Source organism: Mastigoproctus giganteus, chromosome 10 (genome assembly GCF_048544385.1).
Source record: "Mastigoproctus giganteus isolate SK-2022 chromosome 10, ASM4854438v1, whole genome shotgun sequence".
Taxonomy (NCBI): Eukaryota; Metazoa; Arthropoda; class Arachnida; order Uropygi; family Thelyphonidae; genus Mastigoproctus; species Mastigoproctus giganteus.
Window position 1 is genome coordinate 193,237,274 of NC_143584.1, and position 25,332 is coordinate 193,262,605.

General features: G+C 36.9%; 1 protein-coding gene across 1 annotated transcript in view; it reads left to right on the forward strand.

The window, feature by feature from the left end:
• The window catches only part of LOC150079683 (N-acetylglucosamine-6-phosphate deacetylase), a 39,511-nt gene that overhangs the window by 13,784 nt on the left and 395 nt on the right, over positions 1-25,332 (forward strand). The window contains exons 5-8 of the mRNA XM_090382418.1: positions 6,610-6,698; positions 7,877-8,021; positions 12,451-12,580; positions 18,392-18,438. Coding sequence (XP_090238544.1) covers positions 6,610-6,698; positions 7,877-8,021; positions 12,451-12,580; positions 18,392-18,438 — 411 coding nt within the window. The remainder of the gene's footprint in view (positions 1-6,609; positions 6,699-7,876; positions 8,022-12,450; positions 12,581-18,391; positions 18,439-25,332) is intronic.

Genomic DNA, 25,332 nt, shown 5'->3' on the forward strand with positions numbered 1-25,332 from the left:
TAAAATATATACAGGATAATATAAGTTAAAATTATAGAACATAAGTAGGGATAAAATAAGTTAAAACCTAAGTGAGTCTCCTTCAAGGCAGGGTGCTTGTTTGTCAGCTAAATAGTACATGGGATGATACAGCATAAATAGGAGGTTTGTCATTTGATAGAGGGAAACCAAGACATACGGGGAGGAAAGAATCAGGATTGGAAATAAATTATGTGCATTAGCAACACCATTCCAAGTGCACCAGTTCTCATCATATTGTAGAATAGCAGACTATAATGGGGTGGATGTCAGTCCCTTTATTGCAGTTAAAATTGGGACTTTACGTAGAAATATGGAGTGCCTCAGCCAAAAGTGAAAATGGAAATTGTGCAAGTGGTTGAGGTCAATAATCTCAATGCTGTTGCGGGGATCAAGTTTATCACGTGTCGGGTATCATATCAAACTTATTATTGATATGATCCTTGATGCATAAGGCTTTTTTTCCCACTCCCACCCCAGGAGAAGCAGAATGACCTTTACTCCCAGATTACAAGTAAAAGAATTTTATTTCTAACAACATAAATATCATAATGAAAATTTGCAGTTTTAATGAGACTAAATGATTAATTTTCTATGGTAAAATTTTTATAAAATACTGAGAATAACTATTCCCATGCACCTATAGGCAAACTGGCCATCCAGATGGCCTTGTTTTTATCTCAGAATGTACAAATACATTTTAATTATGAAATTTCTACAATGAGTGCTATGTATTTAAGGAGATTTGTGTTTAGTAATACCATGGTTTCTTGCTTAGTTGAGTAGTCTGCAGATTTTTATTTTTCTAATGTATTATAGATACTGTCAAACAGGAAATATATAGTAGTGGAGTAATATACAGGATAAAATGCCCAGATTGTGGGGAATGTTATGTGGGCGAGACAAAACGACGGCTCAAGGATCATCTGGGGGAGCATGCAAATGCTATAAAAACCACTGATTACAACAAGTCTGCTGTGGCTGAGCATTTTTGGGAGAGGCAGCATCAAATCTCCCCAGAGGATGCGGTTATTGTGGATTTACGGTCCCAGAATAACCTCTGGGACCGTAAATGGCTCGAGAGCTTATGAATCTGTTCATCCGACAACAATGTCATGAATAGGGACAGAGGTATGCATATGCATCCCCTATTTGAAACCATTGTCCTAAGTACAGATGAATGGTTTTGCTTGACATGCTCACGAGCCATTTCCGCTTCCAGTTCAGACCATGCGCCGACTGAACCACGTGTATAAGTACAATGAGCCTGTTATATAAGGAAGTGTTGCAGGAAGTTTTGTTACTGCTGAGGAAGGAAGCCGATGCTTCTGAAAGCTCCAGGTTTTTATCGCTTTTAATCCAGTTTATTTTAGTATATTTTATTGCAAGGATTTTATTAGTTTTAATGTTTTCACAATGTACATAATTTAATTTATTATAATATTAGTTTTTGTAAATACATAGTGTAGTAATTTTATTTATTTTATTTTAATTTGTAAATTTTAAGTTACAGTAAAATACTTATTCTTATGGTTGGTGTATGAGCTTATTTATTGCTAAGATATGAATTTGCCTAACCTCAGAGGCCTTTTCCAGGATAAGGAAATCTCATTTGAAACATTAAAAGACTGTACAATTTGTTCATTTCTTGTGTAATTGAACTATTTAATGAAGAGGGTTAGATTGGTTGAGCTTTCAGTGATTTCACTTACAAAATGATATCACAGTATGGCTAAATTTGCTAATTGATTTTAATTACCATAGTGAGAATGCAGTAAATTGGCTTTTCAGCAGTGGAAAAACTACAATTTCTGAGTCTCCCACAAATGTTTGTTGTCTTCCTTCCTCTTACTCTTTAATAATCATTCCAAGCCAAACATCTCCCTCCCCTCCCTACAGGTGCTTGGCATGGTCGTTAAAGAGCAAGGGTGTAGTAGGGCTTACCATACCAAGATTCCAGGATCCTGAATACTGGGATCCCGTTCATTTTATTTAGGATTTGAAATCCCGGTATTGCTACAAAAATACCGTTTTTTTGGTACTAATTTAAAAAATAATTGTTTATGATTTATTCACATAAAGTTATAAAATTGACAACAATAAATCATTAATATCACAGAATTTGTAACAGAGGGATTGTTATACACAATACAAATGCAACGGAAACCTGAAAATGTCATGAAACTGTAAGACAAATCTTACAAATATATTTCTCTTAGTAAGTATAGTGTGTGTTGAAGTAAAGCACTTAAGGAATAATGAAAACATCATTACAGATATATTTCCATTAGTGAGAGTAGGCTTAGTAGGTCAATTAAGGAATATGGTGAACAATGGTATGGCAGGTGCGGAAGGGTTAAAATTAAAAGCTTCTGAACAATAGACAATAATTCAATCCCTCTATTACACCTCTACTTGAGGATGTGACACTTAGTGCATTTTGGGAAAGGGTGTCAATATGGAGCAGTTCAAAGGTATCGTGAACAGGTGATCTAGAGGTAAAAGATGAAAACGTTTTGTTGTGTGGGAAAAATATTCTGTTTTTCCCACCAAAGGAAGAAGAGCGAGTTTAAAGAATAACACTGTGATCAGGTTTAAATTAGATAGGGGGAAGATATGTAAGCTTGCATAAAAAAAAAGTAGTACTAGGGGTAATTGTAACTTGCAATCAACTGAATAAATAAATAAGGTGCTCACGCCAAAAAAGGGGTTTGTGTTTGTTGTTCAGAGGGGCTGCAGACATTATTATTACCCATATGGTGCAAGGAAGCCTGAGGCTTATGCTGCATCAGCCAAAAAAAATTTAAGTACCCTGAGAGAGAGAAAGAGAATTAGGAGGGAATCACCAAAAAGAGAAGAATGATGATATCCAGCTCAGGACCCTGGGTTGCAGTGGTAGTTCTGGGTTTAGTTCGGGTCCAGTTCTGGAAGTGTCTGGCTATATAGTGAAGAGTTCTGCCGGGCATGTTCCTGTGCTAGAAGTTAATCCAGAAGTTGAATAACATGCCAGTCAGATAGTGCCCTGGCTTCTACTACTGCTGTGGTAATTTCCTTCAGTATTAACTGAGAACTGTTCCTGAAATCCCAAAATAAGACAGTACTGGAAGAGCTATACAGCAGAGATGCAGAGTTCAACCAAGAAGAGAGGGAGAGACATCAATGCACTCTGTGGAAGGAATCTGCACAAAGAAATCCCACCGTGAAAGAGAAGGAAGGTAAGTCCTCTGAACTGTGTTGTATTGGAAATGGTACTTTGATAAAGTGGTAGATTATTTTAGAGTAAGGTTGAAGTTGAAGAAATTACAAGAATTAAGGAAATGTTTAGTATTGAGTTGGTTTATTGGTTGAAGTGGTAAAGAAAATTTATATTGCTAAATTAAGAGAGATTACATGGAATTGTTAGTATTAATTTAGCAACTTATGGATTGATATTGCTGATTAAGAGAAATATGAGGAAATGATTAAGATTGGATTAGTTTAGTGTTTGCAGCTTTAGAGAGAGTTGATATTGTTAATTGAGAGAAATTTTATGGAAATGATAGCATATATTAACAGATTAAATGAGAAAAATGAATAGATTAGATGTAAATGAATACCAGTTATGTATATGTTACCGGAAAAGTGTGAAAAGCAGGCATTCTATATGCATTACATTTTTAGGCAAAGTATGAAATGTCTGTTTTATTTTAATATTTTACATACTTTCCCTATTTTACAAACATGTCTACCGAAGAGGCTTCCGGTTATGCTACCTGCTGCGTCTGTTTGAAGGAAACGAGTGGTGCCCATACATGCAGAAACTGTCACCGAAACGTTCAGGCCACCTGTGGACATAAGAGTAAAGATGATGGAAGTGAGAAAATAGAAGGTTATGATGTTAATATTTTGTGTACTCTTTGCTTCAATATTGAGAATGCTGTTGAAGGTAAAATTCAATCTAAATTGAATCTGGAAATACAGGCCAAAAAAAATTAAAATGGATTCAAAAAATTTCCTCCTGCACCTTTGGGGGCCACTGTGCGAGTTCCTATCCCAGACGTTGACAAGGGATGGGGTGACTCATGCAATTTGTTGGCAGTTATGAGTGTGACAGACGATGGTTTTTACTGACCTGGAACTGCTGAAGGAATTTTAAACCAACTCTATGCCAGATCACAATTCACTTTATGTCCCAAGGACTTACTGAGAGTTGGAGACGTTCCTGACCACAAAATAGCTCTCCAGTCAGCCACTTCCGCTCAGTCCAAGGGGAGCGGCCAAGGGTTCATGAGCTGTACTTGCAAGACCAAGTGCCAAAATTTGAAGTGCTTTTGTATGAAAAAGGCAGTTAAGTGCAATTCAAAATGCCATTCCAGTCTACCTTGTAGCAACAAGTAGTTCAGCACTGGTCTTTTTCTCTTTCTGTAGAAAAATCCCGTATCTTACATTTCCACATGCATCTTTTCAATAAAAGCCTTTTTCATACTTTGCCGAAATAGTATTTGTCATTCTATATAATGCCCAGACATTCTATACAATGCCTAGGGAAAGTATGTAAAATATTAAAATAAAACAGACATTTAATACTTTTCCTAAAAACGTAATGCATTGTATAGAATGCCTGCTTTTCACACTTTGCCGGTAACATATATACATGTAAGTATTTTTGTATGATAAATCACTTTTATTTTATATTTGTGTCATTGCTCTTGAGAAACAGCTCACATATAATATATATACTCGCATGTGTGTTATATGGGAATATCCCTCAGCTCCTGAAAATTCTCATTTTTTTATTTCAGTTAGGTAGCTTGTGGGCCTTAGTGCTTGATGGGAGCTGCTGTACGACATCATAACAATGGCCACTGATGGCAATACTAAGGTACATGAAAATAAAAATTAATAAATAAATAAATAGCCCCCCACAACTCAGATTTGGTTTCCTCACCAAGCTTAAACGTCAGCCTCTTTCTTTCATTAATACGGATATAGTGCCATAAAAAGTCAAAAAGGAAATATCTTTTATTTTTGATAAAAAAAGAAATAACATTTTTTGAAGATGAAGGAATAAGGGAGGGAGGGTAAACTGCAACTCGTCTATGACTATCTCACTACAAAGTACCAACCAGCACAGAATTCAAAAGGATGTTTTCTGCCGCTAATTAAATATGTACCACAATTAGATCCAGTTTAAAGGATAACACTATTGATTGATAATAATAAATTATTGTGCCACAGAGCAAAAATGGAAAGAAAATGACAGGTTGCAGTGAAAAATACATTGATGTTAACATGAACAAAAAAGCACAAGTAAAAATAATACAGGAAAGTAATACATAGCTTTCGGACTGGAATGCATCTTTCATCAGTTGTGACCGTTAATCTAAAATATAGACCTCTGTGTGCATGCCATAGTAGTCATGTATGGTGAACTGCATGTATGTAACAATTAGCTGTTAGAAGGAAAAGCTTGTAGTTGCCTGGGAACATTGCAAATGCCAACTTTTGTCAGCCAAGAGGATGGTCGCCTCAGTAATGGGATGGACACAACATTGTTTCGGTTAAAGGAATTGCTACAGCATGAGATGTGCAGTGACTCCAACCAGGCGCGGTGGTGGTAATGGCGGGACCAATCAATAATCATGACATTGTGGCATGGGTCAATGTTGTGCTGTGTTGAACAGAAGTGCTCAACAATGGCTGAGTGCTCCATATCCGCTAAACGGATAGCCTTTTTGTGTTCAGAAACATGAATGCTGTGCCTTCTGTCAGTTTTCCCAATGTAGCAGCCAGTGTAGTCGTGTTAACATCAACATATTTTTACATTAAACATTTTTTTACTGCAACCTGTCATTTTCTTTCCGTTTTTGCTCTGTGGCACAATAATTTATTATTAATATGAATCCAGAGCATGCAGGCCTTTTTGCATATATTATTGATTGCTTATGTTTCTTAAGAGCTCACTTTATTCGAACAGGTAGTGTGGATACTTAGGCATAACCAAATTTAGTTTCAATATGTATATTTTTTTATTTTTAGAATAACTGTATGTTTAATAATTTTTTGTTAGAATATTTATTATTGTAATAAAAGTTTGTTTTAAAACATGAATTCAAGTAATTACTTGTTTTTTCCTTAATTTATTGCGCCTAATTGTCATCAAAATTGATTGCGAAAAATGATTTTTTTTGGAATACTGGTATCCCGGTTTAATAAATTAAAAATACCGAAATACCATATTAAGATTTTGACCGGTATTGTGAGCCCTAGGGTGTAGGTATAGTAGTTTTGCCACTGTTTCAGCTTTATGATAAAATATAAATTGAATACCCTCTAATTTTATTCTAAAAAGATGTTAGATTTTTTTCTCCAGTAATAAACAATGCAGGGTGAAAATATTTTATATACAAGGGCTGTTTTAATGAGTGGTCATAACATGATCACTTATAAATATTTCTCATTAAGTTTGTCATGGTTACTTATTCATTTACACCAGCACTAATGGTATCCCAGTATAAACCACAATGCCACCATAGTATCGGGCTTATGTAGCAAGCAAAAATTATTAATTTTTGTTCAGTTATATTAAACTGACACTGAAATTTCTTCTAGGCCATTCTATGGGAAATTTATCAGAAGGAGAAGCTGCAATGAAAAAGGGTGCTTCTTTTATCACACACCTCTTCAATGCCATGTTGCCAGTAAGTTATACATAGTTCTAAAACTAAATACAGAAATTTTCAAAATATTTGAAAACTTAGCTGCTATTATGCAACTAATTGGTATGAGGTACAATTTAATTTATCATGGTGAGTATCAGATAGTCATTAAATATTATACATTCGACTGTATTGCATAGAAAATTATAGTAATATTGCTTAGAAAATTTTATTTTTTTGGTTTTTAGGTAGATAGTTATAAATTTCAAAAATTATAAAATAGCTAAATCCATTTGATATAGTTGATTTTTGTAAAAAAAAAATAAAAATAAAAAACACACACACAGGACTAACTTCTCCTTTTATGTGTATGTTTTTTTTGGCTTGCAGAATTTAAACTATGTAATAAAATGCTGTCTTAATTTCATGGTTAGAACAAATGTGCCTATTGATGATTACTCATTACTTTCAAACAAATGATATTGCCCAGTGATTATTCTGCCATTTTTAAAAGACAAGCCATCACTGATATAATCCGTTTCAAGGCATGGGTTTCTCATCAGATAGCAGCTGGTCTCTAGTAGATGGTTCTTTCCAGACAAAAAAAAAAAAAAAATTCATTGCAAATTGTCGTGTAGTATAATGAAGTATGCTTCAAAATTTTAATAGCTGAAGCTAGTTAGCCTAGCAATTCTACAGCATGAAAAAACACAAAAGGACAAAGTAATCCTGTGCTTTTTATAATTTTCTGAAGCATCCCTTATACTACAAGCAGTTACCATCACAGATCAGTAGCAAAGTAAGTTAAGTAATTTTAATTTGTTGTCACTTTTTAGCATCTATATCTCCTCTTTCTTTGTGTGCCATGCAAATGATTATTTATAATTAAGATTATACATGATTTTTAAGAAAATATAGATGTAATTGCATGTGTCTTTTGTGACTGTTTTAGAAGTTAAACAGGAGGATACTAGGGTGTGTCCTTGTATTCAGTACTACTGATTTAGTCATTAGTACTGAGTGGAATAAAAATATTTATTATTGCTCAGCAAGTTGGCATCCATTGCACTGTGCTACAGTACACCCACCCACCATCTAATTATGGATATTATTTAAATTTTTAGAGGAAAATGTAGGAATAGATATATTTACCAGTATATGACATCATAGTGATCCACTTTGTTTTTTATGGATAAGGCTCAACTTATCATTAATTGCAGTTCCATCACAGGGATCCTGGTCTGGTTGGTCTTCTGACTACAGAAAAGCTACCATCTGACAAAACTGTTTACTATGGCATCATAGCTGATGGTATTCACACACATCCTGCAGCACTAAGAATTGCCTACAGAGCCAATCCTAAAGGTTTGCAATTTCTTATATGTACAAGTTCACATTTAATAGTTGATTTTATTGTAAAGTGAATTTGTGATTAATACATTTATAAACATCAGGAGATGCTTCTTTTATAGAGAAATTTATTATTGTATAACCTCTCATTCTATTTGCATTATTCTTTACTTGTATTTTATGAAGAAAGTCTAAAATTCCAAATTTAGTTTAGCTTTTAACCAGAATAAAAATATAATTAGCAGACTGTTTGGCTGTCAATGGATAAAATGCTGGTGACATAATATGCTAGTATTTTTGAAGATATTCTAGTAAAATATCTTGTATATGATACAATTGTTACAAGATACTTTATAGTGAATCAATTTGTAAAAAAATGTTATCCTTTGATCATGAGTAATTGAAATTTTTTTTTTTTTATTTTATGGTTTGTATCATAACTTCAAAGATGGTCTGAGAAGTGGCAGCTGTGTTTTAATGCTGCTAAATGCAAGGTATTACACTTGGGGAATAGCAACCCACAAATAAATTATACACTTGGTGGAGTTAAATTAAAAACAGTGGAGGAAAGAGATCTGGGAGTAATATGGGCAGATATGAAGTTTTCTGAACAGCATAAACAGGCAGCTAGGAAAGCTCACAGTGTCCTATCGATGATTTATCCTGTAGAGACAGGGAGGTCATAATCAGTTTTTTAATGTTAATTGTACAAAGTTTAATGTTAAAATTGTACTAAACATTGCAGTTTAGATTTTAAATTTAAACTTTTTCTAATCAGCTGCTTTTTTTCTCAGTGGGAAAGTTATTCCCCATCCTCAGTTTACTCTAAAAACTTCATTTACATAATTCTGAAATAAACATAAGCCGATTTTATTTGAAGAAAAAGTAACAACACAATGGTTGTATGTAGTGCTAACTAGCTCTTCAGTTGGTGTTTAGTGGCATAGAATTGCTGGCTATGTTAAGGATAGTTTGTGTCACCTCTACTTGTGCTACAACCATTGTGCTATTTCATAATTTTGCTTCAAAATAAGATTGGTTTATGTTAGATTCCAAAAGACACCAGTAATGTTTTTAGGCTAAACTTTAGTTTTAGTTTTTAGGCAGGGAACAACTTTTTTCCATTGAGAAAAAAGCAATTGATTAGACATAATTTAAATTTAGAAATCATAAAATTTAAACAGTAACACCCAGTCAGATTTTAACATCATATTTAAAAATTTCAGCTCAAATATGGCAAAAAAAGGTTCAGATGATACATAAGCAAGATAGACTGCAGTACCTTTTAATTGAGACACCCAAAAACCCTCATTCCAGACTTCTATTTTATCTGCTCCCTCTTTCATTAAAAAACAAAACAAACATAATGAAGATTGCAAAATCATATCTCTCTTCCTCATTAAAATTCTCATAGAATCTCAATAAACTCTTATGGAACACAGTTTGAAAACCTATTCACTGGACCAGCAGCACACAAACTGTGTCCATGGACCCCAGTTTGTGTGCTGCTGGTAATGCATGCGGCGCCTCCGTAGCCAGGTGGGAAGGAGCAGCAGTGCGTGGCACACGCTTCTTGATTAGACCGGGGTTCGAGCCCGTCACCACCAAATACGGACTATGCGGAAAGGTCAAGGAATGACCACCGCACCGGAGCAATATGGCCTTAGTTGCTAATGCTCCTAAAAAACCAAATAACAACAACAGCTGGTAATGCAAATGCATACCCAGATTAGGGTGTGAATTTGCATTTCTTTCTTAAGAATGGCATGGATATTATTAGCATGATGATAGCTATATTGATTATACAAACAATAATTAATTACAGTGATAGTTACACTGATTATACAATCTCATGAGCTTGTCTCAAGGGTTACAAATGCTCTCTACTCTGCCCTCTTACAAGAGCTGGCTCTTTTCTTCCTTCTCCCATTCAAGTGAAATTTAGGTTGTTTGGTGGATCATTCAAACAACATAAAGACTCTTTGGAGACCTGAACATGTTTTCTTTTTCCTGTAATCTCCTTAATCTTGTTCATTCACTACTTCCTTGGTCATTTTCTAAATGTCTTGTTATCTGCTCTCAATTCCAATGCCTTTTTAGTATTCTTTGATCATCCATCTGCTGACCTGTTTGACACCTCTGTGTCATTTTCATTTCAATCTATATTGCCATCCACCTGCTGTGAAAGGTTTCTAGGGTCCTAAAATCTCATGGGATAAGGTGCGTACAACTCCCAGGCAGGAAGTTGCGATCACTCATCTCCAAAGTGAAAACAGTATTCTTTGATCATCCATCTGCTGATCTGTTTGACACCTCTGTGTCATTTTCATTTCAATCTATATTGCCATCCACCTGCTGTGAAAGGTTTCTAGGGTCCTAAAATCTCATGGGATAAGGTGCGTACAACTCCCAGGCAGGAAGTTGCGATCACTCATCTCCAAAGTGAAAACACCCCTTCCCACCTTACTACAGTGGGCTAATCTACTGCATTTCTTGCCGTGACTGCACCAGCTGCTACGTTGGGGAAACTGGCATAAGATTGACAAATGTATTTCAGAACACGAAAGAGCCATTCGCTTAGCAGACATAGAACACTCGGCCATTGCTGAGCACTTCTGGTCAACCCAACACAACATTAACCCATGGTGCGATGTTGTGGTTGTCATTTGGTCCCACTATTACTGACACCATGCCTGGTTGGAATCACTGCACATCACGTGCTCTAATACTTCTGTCAACAGAAACAGAGGATGTCGTGTTCATCCTATTATTGAGGCAACCATCCTCATGACTGACAAACATTGGCAATGTTCCCATACCTCACAACCACAGGCTTTAACTTCCAATGATTAGTTGTCGCATCATGCAGTTTACTGTGCATGACTATCATCGCACACTCTTAAGTTCTACATTCCTAAAACTTTCAATCCAACGGTTAACTGATGAAGGGCTACAAAAAACCCACAAGCTTTTTGTATTACCGGTTACCGTATGTATTTGTTTTACTGTTTGCATGTATTCAGCATTAAACCAGCTTTACCTAAAACTTGTCATTTTATTTTACTTTCCGTTCTGCTCTGTGCTGCAAAATAGTTAATAAAATAATGAATCTAGAGTGCATAGGTCTTTTTAGTTAAAATCCGTGTCATAGATTTGAAATCCTTTAATCACTTCATATACACCAATGAGCTAAAACATTATGACCACCTACCTAATATGATGGTCCTCCATGTGTAGCCAAAACAGCTCATACCCGACGAGGCATGGATGCTACAAGATTTCTAAATGTGTCTTGTGGTATCTGGTACCAATACGTAACCAGCAGATCCTTTAACTCCTATAAAGTCCGTGGTTGAGATGCCGCAGATCGGAGTTGCTGTTCCAACACAAACCACAGATGCTCGATGGGATTGATGTTTGGGGAATTTGGAGACCAGGGCAATACCTTGAAGTCTTCCTCATGTTCTGCAAACCAGTCTCAACCAATCTGGGTGGTGTGGCATGGCGCATTATCCTGCTGATAGACGGCACTGCCAGAGGGGAAGACCGTTGCCATGAAAGGGTGTACCTAGCCAACAATGTTTAGCTAGGTAGTAGACGTCAGAGTGCCTGACACATGGATGACTGGACCCAGGGTATCCCAGCAGAACATCGCCCAAAGCATGACACCGCCGCCACTGGCTTGTTTTCATCCCACGGTGCATCCAGGCACCTCACTTCCCCGGGTAAACGATGCACACTTACCCGGCCGTTCACATGGTGCAACAGGAAATGTGATTCATCTGACCAGATGACCTTCTTCCAATCACTCAAGGTCTAGTTTCGATGCTCGCATGCCCATTGTAGGCACTGTCGCCGGTGAACAGTGGTTAGCATGGGCTCTTGGAGTGGCCTGTGGCTACACAACCCCATTTTCAGCAGGGTTCAACGTACTGTGTGTTGTGACACATTACTCCCTTCACCAGCATTCCAATTACCAGCGAGTTGCGCCATAGTTGCCCTTCTGTTGCCATGTACCATCTGGGAGAGCCTTCACTCATCTCAAGCATCAATGAGCTGTGGTTATCCAACACCTCGCTGACAGTTTGTGGGGTTCCCCTCCCCGGACCACTTTCGGTAGGTACTAACCACAGCTGACCACGAGCACCCCATCAGCCGTGCCATTTTGGTCTGACCCAGTCATCTGGTCATTACAATTTGGCCTTTGTCAAACTTGCTTAAGTCCGCTGCCTTTCCCATCTGAAGAACAAGCATAACACTGATTAACAGATCTCAGTATTAGGTGGTTTTTATACCATGTCCTGACTCCTGCCGTAGTTCACCTGCAGTTGCTTCAATTTGCATAACGATTCGCTGGTCATGTTTTGGTACATCGGTGTATTCAGTGAATATGTGTGTGACAGTATAATTATAAATATCAGATTGTTTCAAAATGATTTTATAGGATTAGTGCTTGTAACAGATGCTATGTCAGCTATGGGATTGGAGGCAGGCACTCATCACATTGGAGAACAGATTGTAGAAATTAAGAGCAATAGGGCTGTTGTTGCAGGAACAGATACACTCAGTGGAAGGTAAGATATTTTAGAGTCATGAACTTTTGAAGTATAAGTATTTTATAATAGTTAAAAATTTTTCTTTGTAATACATGATTTATGCCTCCTGTTGCATTTTAAAAGGTATTAGCAAAATGATGCAAGGATGCATCATCTATAAAGACATACTGAATATAATTCACATTACTTTTAGTAATTAATTTACCTATTTCTTCCAAGAATTTATTTAAGCCATCTTTAAATTTAACTTTTAGTCACTCTTTGGCTTAAAACCAATTTTTAATCTATTCTGCAGTTATTTTTCAATGTAAATTTATGTCCTCTTGTATATCATTAAAGGCTCGTTGGTCTAGGAGTATGATTCTCGCTTAGGGTGCAAGAGGTCCCAGGTTCAAATCCCGGATGAGCCCGTTGCGACTGGTCCCAAAGGAACTAGTTGTTGTAGGTGACTCTATTGTCAGGGAAACAGGGAACATACTGTGCAAAAAGGATAGATGGAACAGGAACAGGGTGTCTGCCAGGGGCAAAGGTTGATGACGTTGTAGGGCAGATATCATCCTTTAAGGGCACAAAGGGTGATATTGTTGTACACGTTGGCACTAATGATATTAAGAGTAGGAGACCGGCAGAATTACTTAACAAGTACGAGACAATGCTGAAAAAAAAGCCACGAGTTAGGGTTGAATTTGAAAGTGTCTGCAATTCTGCCCAGACACGATAAGAGGGAGTATATGATGAGAGCCCTGTCGATCGATTCTGCCCTGGAGAGATTCTGCAAGGCTCAAGGGGTAGAATTTTTCTCAGCTTGGTCTGTGCTTGTTAACAGGAGAGACTGCTTCTACAGGGATACACTTAAATAGAAAGGGTGCAAGAATATTTGCTGATGCTATCAAGGCAGAGTTAGGTGGTTCGGAAAACTGCTACCTTGGGGGGGATACACGGATTAATAGATTAACAGTAGCCGCTGGCAGAGATAAGTGATTCTTGCACTATTTCTATTGAAATGCAATTGAGCAGCAGTCTGAAAAGCAAGGCAATGGGAATTTCCCGGACTGCTGAGAGTCATGGTGGAACAAGTAAATACATGGGCTGTGTTAGGGTAACTAAGAGTAGAAACAGGTGTGCCGACCGGGCTAGCCAGGTAGGTAAAGTGCCTGTCTGGCAAACCAAAGGTCGCGGGTTCGATTCCCGCATCAGGCTTGGATCACAGTAAAATGCAAAAACTTTGGGAGGTGCAATATGTCCATAGAAGCTGATGCACCAACAACTAACAAAAAAAAAAAAAAAAAAAAAAACAGGTCCATGTACACCAATGCTAGGAGTATAGTTAATAAATTCGATGAGCTTGAAGTGCTAGTCAAGACATCAAAGGCAGATATTGTTGGAATATCAGAGACATGGTGTCACACAGACATAAGCAGTGTAGAACTGGAATTTGGGGAGTACAATGTGTACAGAAAGGATAGACAGGACAGGAAGGGAGGAGGGGTTATGCTGTTAGTTAAGAAACACAAGGAAGTTCATCTAAGGAAGTCTAAGGAAGTTCATCCAATTGATGTTGGTGGACAATGCAAAGTTGAGTGTGTTCGGTGTGACATAAGCACTGGGAAACGAAAAATGAGAGTAGGTGTGTGTTATAGGCCTAATGAATATGATGAGTATAATGAGCAATTGTGCAGAGAAATAGAGTGGGCCAGTAAATTAGAGTGTCTTATTGTGAGGGATTTTAATTTCCTGGATATTGACGGGAATTTGTTGGTTGATTATTGGATGATTATTTTCTACAGCAGCATGTTTGGGAGGCAACTAGAGGGAGTAATACTCTTGATCTGATTATCAGTAGTGATTCTTCATGTATCAAGAATCTGAAGATAAAGGAACCACTAGGTGGCAGTGATTACAGTGTGCTGAAGTTGGATTTACTCAAAGAGGTAACTACCATCAAGGGTAAAGGGAAGGGTTTTTGCTTTCATAAAGGTGACTACAGTGGTCTGAGACAGTATTTAAATTCTATACGGTGGAACCAACTGATGATGTTACCAACAGCAAATTCAAAATGGGAAGCATTCAAAGAATTAATCTTGGAAGCTACCAGGCCTTTCATACCAACAAAGAAATATTGTTCAAGATTTAGGCCTAAATGGATGTCAGATGAACTAATTAGACATGTGACAGAGAAGAAAAAGGCGTGGGATACATATAAAATAACAGGTGGCACAGAAGCCTTCCCTGATAGATATAAGCTGGCCTGTAACCAAGTCACAAAGGAGGTTAGGCAGGCGAAGGCAGATTACGAGAAATCCTTGGCAAAGGATGCAAAGAGTTCTTCACTTATGTAAACTCTAGAAGGAAGGGGATGAATCAGATTGTCCACTTGATATTGATGGTTCAACTGTTGATGATCCTGCTCAGGTAGCTAACAAAAGTAAATGAATATTTTGCATTGACATTCAAACATAACGAGCTATTCAGGGTTTGGTTTTTAGAAGCATTAGCAACTAGGCCATATTGGGATATGCGATGGTCATTCCCTGACCTTTCCGCATATTCCGTATTTGGTAGTCACGGGCTCGAACCCCGGTCTAATCAAGAAACATGTGCTACGAAATGCTGCTCCTGCCCACCTGGCTACGGAGATGCCAAGTTTTTCAGGGAGGGGAATGCCAGAGGTGTATTCAACTCTGGCAGTAAGTTAGATAATCTTGTAATAACTGAGAGTAAAGTGGAGGAGAAATTGTTGAAGGTAAATGCAAGAAAGGCACCTGGGGTAGATGGAATCTATCCAGTTATATTAAAGGAGGCGGCAGAGGAAGTAAGCAAACTCTTAGCCATAATTATGAGAGCTTCCCTCGACTCAGGGGAGGTACCCATGGACTGGAGATATGCAAATGTGACCCCAATCTACAAAGGAGGATTGAGGGGGAGACAGGTAATTATAGACCTGTTAGTTTAACTTCTGTTCCAGGGAAATTAATGGAGGCACTGGCTGAAGAAGAATTGCAGGATCATCTAGACAAGACTTCAGTTATAGCTCAGACACAGCATGAGTTTGTTAAGGGGGGAAGTCTTGTCAGACTAATATGATTGGATACTATGATGTAGTCACAAAAGAACTGGATGCAAAGAATAACTTTGATATCATATATTTGGATCTTAGAAAAGCCTTTGATACTGTTGCACATGGAAGACTGCTGCACAAATTGGAGCAGTGTGGCATTGGAGGCAAATTGCTGCAATGGATAAAGGGATGGTTGAGTGGCAGAAGACAGAGTGGTAATCAATGGACACTGCTCTTTGTGGACTAATGTTATTAGTGTGGAGTCCCTCAGGGTTCAGTGTTGGGTCCATTGTTGTTTTCTGTATTTATAAATGATATTGATGATGGTATATCAGGCTTAATATCCAAGTTTGCAGACGATACGAAGGTTGGCAGGGTTGATAATGACACTAATGACAGTACACTGCTGCAACAGGATCTAGAAAAGTTGAGCAGATGGGCTGAGAGGTGGCATGAAGTTTAACATTGACAAATGTAGTCAAGTACTACATATGGGAAGCAGTAATCCCAGAGTAACGTATCAACTCTGTGGTACCACACTGACAGTGGTAGAGAATGAAAAGGATCTGGGGGTAATTGTGCAGGCAGATATGAAGTTTTCTGAGCAGTGTAGACGGTCAGCAAGAGTAGCTCATGGTGTCTTGTCAATGATATACAGGAATTTTTCTATCAGGGATAAGGAGGTGATTATCCCCTTGTATAAGGCAATGGTCAGACTACACCTTGAGTACTGTATACAAGTCTGGAGGCCTCATTTTAAGAAGGATGTAGAGCTGTTGGAACGAGTACAGAGAAGGGAAACAAGATTAGTGAAGGGAACAAAGGGTTGATCTTACGAAGAAAGGCTTAAGTTTTGCAAATTACAGTGTCTGGAGGCTAGGCACCTGCGAGGTGATCTGATTGAGGTGTATAAAGCCTTGAATGGTTTGAGCATGCTCACTGCTGATGGGATTCTTCCTCTTGCTCAGAATAATCACCTGAAAGGGCATAAATTCAAATTGAAGAAAGAAGGTTGTAGAATAGATGTGCGGAAGTTTTCCTTTAGCCAGCGGGTGGTTGATTGTTGGAACAAACTTCCATCTGTCATAGAAGTTGATAGCTTAAATAGATTCAAGGCAGAACTTGACAAACATTTGGAACGAGTGGATGGGTGAAATAAGTGTTTTTTTTTTTTGGCTGATGCTATATAAGCTTGCTTTCTTGCATCATGTGCCTTTGCTAATGCTAATTGTACAAAATGAAACAGAAGCAGTCATTAATATTGCTAACCAATTGCAGCTTCAGGTTTCTGCAACTAACATCACTGATCTGCTTCAAGCACACAATGGACAGCTCAAAAATGGAGACTTCATTGAACTGGCAAAATGTGAAGAAGCTGAGGAAGATTTAACAGCTGGAACTCCTGTTCGTTCCTTCACTCTCGAAGGACTTTACGAAGCATTTCAACACAGAAAATGCAATTGAGAGTTTTGAATCTCAATATTCAAATTTTTAGCACACTAGAAAAGCTGCTACAGATTTAAAAAATGCTTATGCATGCTATCGTGAAATTTATAAAGAAATGAGAAGACTGCCTTGGAAACAAATGGCTCTAGTAGCATTTCCGAAGATGACTCCTTGTGCTTCCAATGAGTGTGAAGCATCAACGAGTGTTCATTTAATCGTGATGATGAAGAATAAACATTCTTGAAAATTTGTATGACATAAATAATTTCTTGATTATTATAACTTGCTTGATTTTAAAGGCTATGTTTTCATTTCATTGGATAAATAAATCATTGTTTAAGCATAAACTATTGTTTTGACCTTTATTTAACATTGCTACAGTCAGATTTCATTGTTGAGAATGCAACCCATTTTTAACATTGTCTATGGGTTACAAATTCCTGCTTTGAGTTTTCCACATAATTCAAAATTCCACAAAGAAATTGACTGCACAGAGCTCACTGCTATTGGAAACTCATCACCTGTTTTGTCCATAGCCCACGTGTATTTGAAAAAAACTCAATATTGTTAGCTGACATGCATTCCAAGAATTCACAACCAAGAGCCTACACATGTTCCAAGGACTTGTGTATGAAAGGGTTAAACAAAAAAAAAAAAAAAAAGTCATTCATGTGGGAATGACTTTTTGTTTAACTGTGGCTTTTTGTTTTATTAGTCTGTGGAAAAGTTTGCCACAGTCTAATAAATTATATCAAAATCATTCTTTGCAGCAATTTCATAGTAGATAATTGGATGTTAACCACAGCTTCTCTTAACAATGCCAAGCTGTGATCCCTTTATGATTCCATTCCTGTCCGGATTATGCTGTATTCTATTTGACTATGAACTCCATCTCCCTTAGCTGAGAAGTCAGACTTACAGGTTTGCAGTTATTCATTTTACCCATTGAATCACTATTGTAGATAAGAGGTCCATTTGCACTTCAGTGTAACTGACCTTTCTTGAATCCAAGGATGCTCTTATTATAATAATTAAAGGTTTGATGGCTTCTATTACATTTTAGAATTTCTTAATTAAAGTATCAACATAATTAAGTTGCAATTGAAAATTTTTCTATTACATTTCAATACAGATAGGTCCTGATTTATAGGTTGAAAGTATTAATGTTAGTTACACTGGCTAATATTTACTTTATGTCATATATAGTTTATCAGTTTCTGTTACCATGAAAGTAGCAGTTATTAGAAATTTTTTTTAATTTCTTCTAGCATTACCAGTTTTACAAATATGATGAGAATAGTGAATATATATATATCTCTTTTTAGCATAGCCAGTATGAACCAGTGTGTCAAGTTTTTTTATCATGAAACAGGTATGCAACTTTTTACAATTTTTTAGAGTTTGTACTGAATGTTTGATGCAGTATAAGCATGGGCACTGGCAGGATATTTTGCACGGTAGTGCATGTGCGAATAAAATTTTTGTTCGTCAAATTTTCAAATACATGCAATATCTTAAGTCATTACATGCACAGCCGAGCCGTTTCATGTAGAATTTTTTTTTTGTAAAATTTGTATTGTTTAATGTTTCTATAAATTAATGAAAATATTAAAAATTGTATTACTCCAAAATCCAAAGGTGGGGCACTTACACCACTTTGCACCAGCTGCTGGCACCCATGAGTATAAGTGTGATTAGTGATACATGTTCTGACATTATACTAATCCAAATATCCAGACAAATTGTTATCTGAATATTTGTAGTTTTGCCTTAAATTTCCTGTTCATAATGTACTATAATGCAGCATATTACAGTAATGTACTGTAATACACAGTAATCATATCATCCAGCAAGTACATAATGATTACTGTGATATTTGAAGTGGTGCATAGGTATTCAAAAAATTTGAAGGAACTGGTGATATGAAAGATAACAAGGCCAAAGTGATTGGTAAGACATCAGTGTCCATTCTGAGAAACATTCACTAGGTATGACAAGCTTGTGCTCAAAGTCTGAACATATCTGTAATACTACTCTTCCATTTACTTAGTAATGATGTGAAAAGTTGTGACTGTCCATACAATATTGCATCCCTTAATGAATAAGAATTATGGCTGGATGAGGTTGCAGGGTAGCATATGTGGTCATTGGTATGCATTTGTGCACTTGAATCCATACACTACCATTCTTCACCTCTTTCACGTTTCTTGACCAGGATTCTGTACTGCACTATTCTTCCAGGTATGACAGGCTAGCACTTGCTACCTTGGGAGTCTAAAATGCTGATGGAACTGATATTCAGGTCCCATTTGCAAGTCAAATGGACTGAATGTTGGTGAAGTCCAGTTGTTCTGTAACAACCAAATCTGCTCCGACTTTCACAATGGTGGGACTATTAGTAACCCTGGGTAAACTGTGTGCCACATGTGCATGAAAGAGACTGAGTGGAGGGAACCCCTCAGGTGTGAATCAGTAAAATTTTGTATATTAATGACCATCTTCAACCATATTAACGACTGCATATCCTATCCAGTTTTGCTGATGATTTCACTCTACCTTCCACCTACCAGTTTGAGCAACCTTGTCCTGCACAAGCAGCCTGAGCATCCACTACCAATTATTTAAATGCTGATCTCCTGATAATTCTCCAACATGGCAAAGAAAACTTAGTTAACTTCAATCCTTCCATAATTCAGTCCCAGTCCTATTTTCACAAGAAAAGGCTAGCTCTCATGCTCATCTTCGGTGACATCAAATTTCTAGACAAGATCACATATGTAATATCTATAATTCCTAATATCTCTATTAGGGATTACCCTGACTTCTAATCTTGCTTGGCATAAGTATATATTGTTTTGTTTCCTCTGCATCAAGAAAACTGAAAGAAAAAAAATTTTTTTTTTCTTTTTCACTCTGTGCATTACTTTTCTTCTAATGAATTACCCAGTCTGCTGTATAAATCTCAAATCAATTCTTCTATCTTGGAATATTGTTCACACTTGGGGTGATACCTCTCAAACCTTGTGCAAGCTTCTCAACGCCATTTAAAAGAGAGCTGTCAGAGCAGATTAATTGTTGATCTTACAGTCTCCCCACTCTGTCTCATTGATGTTCATTTTCTGTCGCATGCCTTTTCGGTAGATATTTCCATGGGTACTGTTCTTCTGAATTGACATCTGTAATTCTCCTGCTCTCTTCCAAACCATTCTTACATGCAGTTACAAACCTATGTTGCATGCAGTCAGCATCCATCCACTGTCCAACTCCAAATTCAGAACCAACTTTTCCACTTACTCATTTATTTCTTCCACTTCTGTTTTCTGGAACAATCTTCCTTCACATGTATTTCTAAAAAAAGTACAATCTACAGAAATGAGTAATTGTATCAAGTATCTTCCGTCTTCTTAGCCATGCATGGTACTAAGTACTATAAGTTCTAATACCATTCATATTTTGAGTTTTCATGAAAAAAAAAAAAACATTTATTTTATTTTATTTTTTTTTTTGTAAGGATAGATGAAACGTTTTTCTTTCATCAAATTGTAGGATGGTTTCACACTGCAAATGCAATATTAGATTTCCTTCTTGGGAAATTTTAGTGATTTCAACATCAATTTGATATTCTAACTGGTTTGGGTATGACATATTAAATAAGATACTTTAATTTAATCGTGACTTTAAAAGAGTTGTTTTCTTTGTGTAGGTTATCCATCTAGAAATAAAAATTACTATAATAACACAATAAATATCTAATACAAACTACTACAATGACATTCCTAAGTTCAACTATGGAATTCAGAGTTCAGGCTGAGATATGCATTTCTATTTAAACTTATTGTAGTATAACTGTGTTTAAGTTTAATTTCTAGATAAATAAGAGACTTTCTGCATGGTGAAATTATAGTTTATTGGATTGTAAAATTGAGAATTTTTTATAAATTTTCTAATCCTGCCTAAATAAAACTCTTAAACCAGAGCACTTCTGAAAATGAGATTAACAGCTATAGCTTGTGGGTGATATAAACTCATGAGACATATAACCAATAAGACTTTGTCTAAATCTCATCTGGATTAAACCAGTATTTAGAGCTTCACTGATTGTTACTTGTGCTTCCAAGATAACGTCAATTTCTGAAAGCTTCTTGTATCCAGTATACCATTGATAAGACTCCTTGAGAGGTGGTCTTTATACACAACAGCCAGATGTCTGTATTCCTTTCAAACCTACACAGCCCATTTCAATTGGTGCCAACAGCAAGTTGACTTAAGCACAGGAGGGAAGAGGGACCATATTACATCCCACTAACATCACAGAAAGAGATGTTTGGATGTGGTTGTTTTACAGAATTGATGGAACCACTGTTAATGACCACACAGATTTCCATGTGTTTCTGCAAAGAATCCTCAAGGACTCTCTCAATCTTGAAATACTTGATCCTTATTAGCATTAGTAGAGGCATATGATGCAAGAGAGCAAGCTTATACAGCATCAGCCAAAAAAAAAAAAAAAAAAAATCCCATTTCACATATCCATTTGCTCTAATGTTTGTCCACTTCTTGAATTTATTTAAGCTATCAACTTGCATGGTGATAACAACAACAGGTGGAAGTTTGTTCCAGCAATCAACTACCCACTGGCTAAAGGCAAATTTCCGCACACCTATTCGACAACTGTCTTTCCTCAATTTCAGTTTATGCCCCTTCAGGCTTGTAATCTCAGCAGGAGGAAGAATCCCATCAGCATTGAGCCTGCTCAATCCATTCAAGGCCTTATACATCTCAATCAGATCACCTCACAGGTGCCAAGTCTCCAGATGCTGTATTTGCAGAACTTAAGCTTTTCTTTGTAAGAGCACCCCTTTGATTCTCTTTGATTCTCTCACCAGTCTTGTTGCCCTTCTCTGTACTTGTTCTATCAACTCTACATCCTTCCTAAAATGAGGCTTGTAAGCAGATATGTCAGCAGTATTCAAGGTATGACCTGACCATTGCCTTATACAAGGGGATAATGAACTTCTTATCCCTGCTAGCAAAATTGCTGTATATCATTGATGAGACCCCATGACCTACCCTGGCAGCCTGTCTGCACTGCTCAGAAAACTTCATATCTGACTGCACAATTACCCCCAGGTCTCCAATTTGTACAGTAGTTTTCCCTGTGGAAAACTACTGTACAAATTGGAGAAGTATGGCACTAAGGGCAAGTTGCTACAATGGGTTTTTAATAACAGTAATAGTATGCTGCTGCAACAGGATCTGAAAAAGTTGGGCAAATGGGCTGAGAAGTGGCAACTGAAGTTTTAACATTGACAAATGCAAAGTACTGCATATGAGTAGCAGTAACCTGAAAGGAATATGCCAACTGGGTGGTGTTACACTCAGGGTATGTGGAGAATGAAAAGACCTGGGGGTAATTGTGCAGTCAGATATGAAGTTTTCTGAACAGTGCAGACAGGCTGCCAGGGTAGGTCATGGGGTCTCATCAATGATATACAGGAATTTTGCTAGCAGGGATAAGTTCATTATCCCCTTGTATAAGGCAATGGTCAGGTCACACCTTGAGTACTGCTTACAGGTCTGCTTACAAGCCTCATTTTAGGAAGGATGTAGAGCTGATAGAACGAGTAAATCTCCAGTCTGTGGGGACTTCCCCTGAGTCCAAGGATGCTCTCATAATTATGGCTAAGGGTTTGCTTACTTTCTTTGCCACCTCCTTTAATATAATTGGATAGTCTTATCTACTCCAGATGCCTTTCTTAACTTGAATAATTTTTCTCCATTTTGCTCTCAGTTATTACAAAATCACCCCCCAATTCTCTTACACAATTACCACCAGGTCTCTTTCATTCTCCACTACCCTGAGTGTAACACCACCCAGTTGGTATATTCCTTTTGGGTTACTGCTACTCATATGCAGTACTTTGCATTTGTCAATGTTAAAACTTCAGTTGCCACTTCTCAGCCCATTTGCCCAACTTTTTCAGATCCTGTTGCAGCAGCATACTGTCATTACAGTCATTACATACTGTTATTAAAAACCCATTGTAGCAACTTGCCCTTAATGCCATACTTCTCTAATTTGTACAGTAGTTTTCCCTGTGGAACAGTATCAAAAGCTTTCCTGAAATCCAAGTATGCAATATCAAAATTATTTTTTGCATCCAGTTCCTTTGTGACCATGTCATAGTATCCAATCAAATTGGTCAGACAAGACTTCCCCTTAACAAACCCATGCTGTGTCTGAATTATTACTGCAGTCTTGTCTAGATGATCCTGCAATGCTTCTTTAACCAGTGACTCCATTATTTTCCTTGGAACAGAAGTCAAACTAACAGGTCTGTTATTACTCATGTCACCCTTTGATCCCCCTTTGTGAATTGGAGATACATTTGCACATCTCCATGTGCAAATGTAAATCTCCAGTCTGTGGGGACTTCCGATGAGTCCAAGGATGCTCTCATAATTATGGCTAAGGGTTTGCTTACTTTCTTTGCCACCTCCTTTAATATAACTGGATAGTCTTATCTACTCCAGGTGCCTTTCTTAACTTGAATAATTTTTCCTCCATTTTGCTCTCAGTTATTAAAAAATCATTTAACTCTCTGTTAGAGTTTGATAAACATCTGACATTCTCCTCGAATAACTCCTCATGTGTGAATGTAGATGCAAAATACTCATTTAGTTTGGCAGCTATCTGAAAATGATCATCTACATTCAAACCATTGAGATCAAGTGGACCAATTTGATTCATTCCCTTCCTTTTAGACTTTATATAGGTAAAGAAGTCTTTGCTGTTTTTCTTTGCATCCTTTGCCAAAGATTTCTCATAATCTGCCTTCGCTTGCCTAACCTCCTTTGTGACTTGATTACAGACTAGTTTATATCTACCATAGGCTTCTGTGTCGCCTGATAATTTATATGCATCCCATGCATTTTTCTTCTCTGCCACGAGTCTCATTAGTTCATCTAACATTAGTTTAGTCCATTTGTACCTAAACCTAGAAGATTATTTTTTAGTTGGAACAAAAAGCCTTGTAGCTTCTGAGATTACTTCCTTGAATGCTTCCTATTTAGAATTTGCTGTTGGTAACATCATCAGTTGGTGCCAATGTGTACAATTTAAAAAATCTCTGAGACCACTTTAGCCACCTTTACGAAAGTAAAAACCCTTCCCTTTATCCCTGATGATAGTTGCATCTTTAAGTAAATTCCACATCAGTACACTGTGATCACTGCCATCTAGTGGCTTCTTTATCTGTAAATTCCTAATGCATGAATGATCACTGCTGATAATCAGATCAAGAATGTTACTCCTCTCCCTCTGATTGCCTCTGTAACATGCTGCTGTAAAAAACAATCATCCGATAAATTCACAAAAGCCCTGCTAGTGTGCGAGTGATCAACCCACAAATTCCAGTCAATATCTGGGAAGTTAATCTCCCATTATATGTTTATCCCTTTTGCAAGAATAGTTATCCAGACTTTTTCTTAACAGTTAATAATGCATGTCATCCATTAAAAAACTAGGGCAAGCCTGGGACACTCTCGACAAGAGAGCTGTAACTATACAAGCTTGGTTGTATTATTCCTTATAAAAGAATGGGAATTGATACCTTGCTCTATTTAACAACCTAGTTCTTAGCACAAGACATCAGATGTCATGTCTGTGTTGCTACCCATTAAGATCATATGCTCTTATTAAGGTACATTGAGGTTGATTTATCAACATTCCATTTTTAGCTGATAGCAAACTCATTTGCATAACTAATTTTGGATTGAAAAATATCCAGTCTCTTTGCATTACTAATACACATTAAAAGAAATATCCCATTCATGTTTTGTAATAATCTAATAAAACATTTTTGTGTTTGTACCTTAACATTTAATACCAGCATTTACACAACTGTTAATCACTTAGACCAGGGATCAGCAACCTTAACCACCATATGAGCTACTTAAAAATAAACAAGGTCTTGAGATTGGTTCATTGCAATTTTGTATTTATTTTATTTAAAACAGATATTATTATTTATTTAAAATAGAATTATAATTTTTTTAGCTATAAAAATACATTAAGTAGAAACATAAAAATTTGAAGTAAACTTGAAAACCAAATCAGACAAATGATTAATGAAATTTGTGGCATTTCACTGTTTTCCAGATTATTATATTATATTTTTATTTCTGTGCACTACAATTGACTGCTCTTGCTGGCCCCTGGTTTTGATCATTCTGCAACTTAATTGTTAACAACTAGCATGTATTA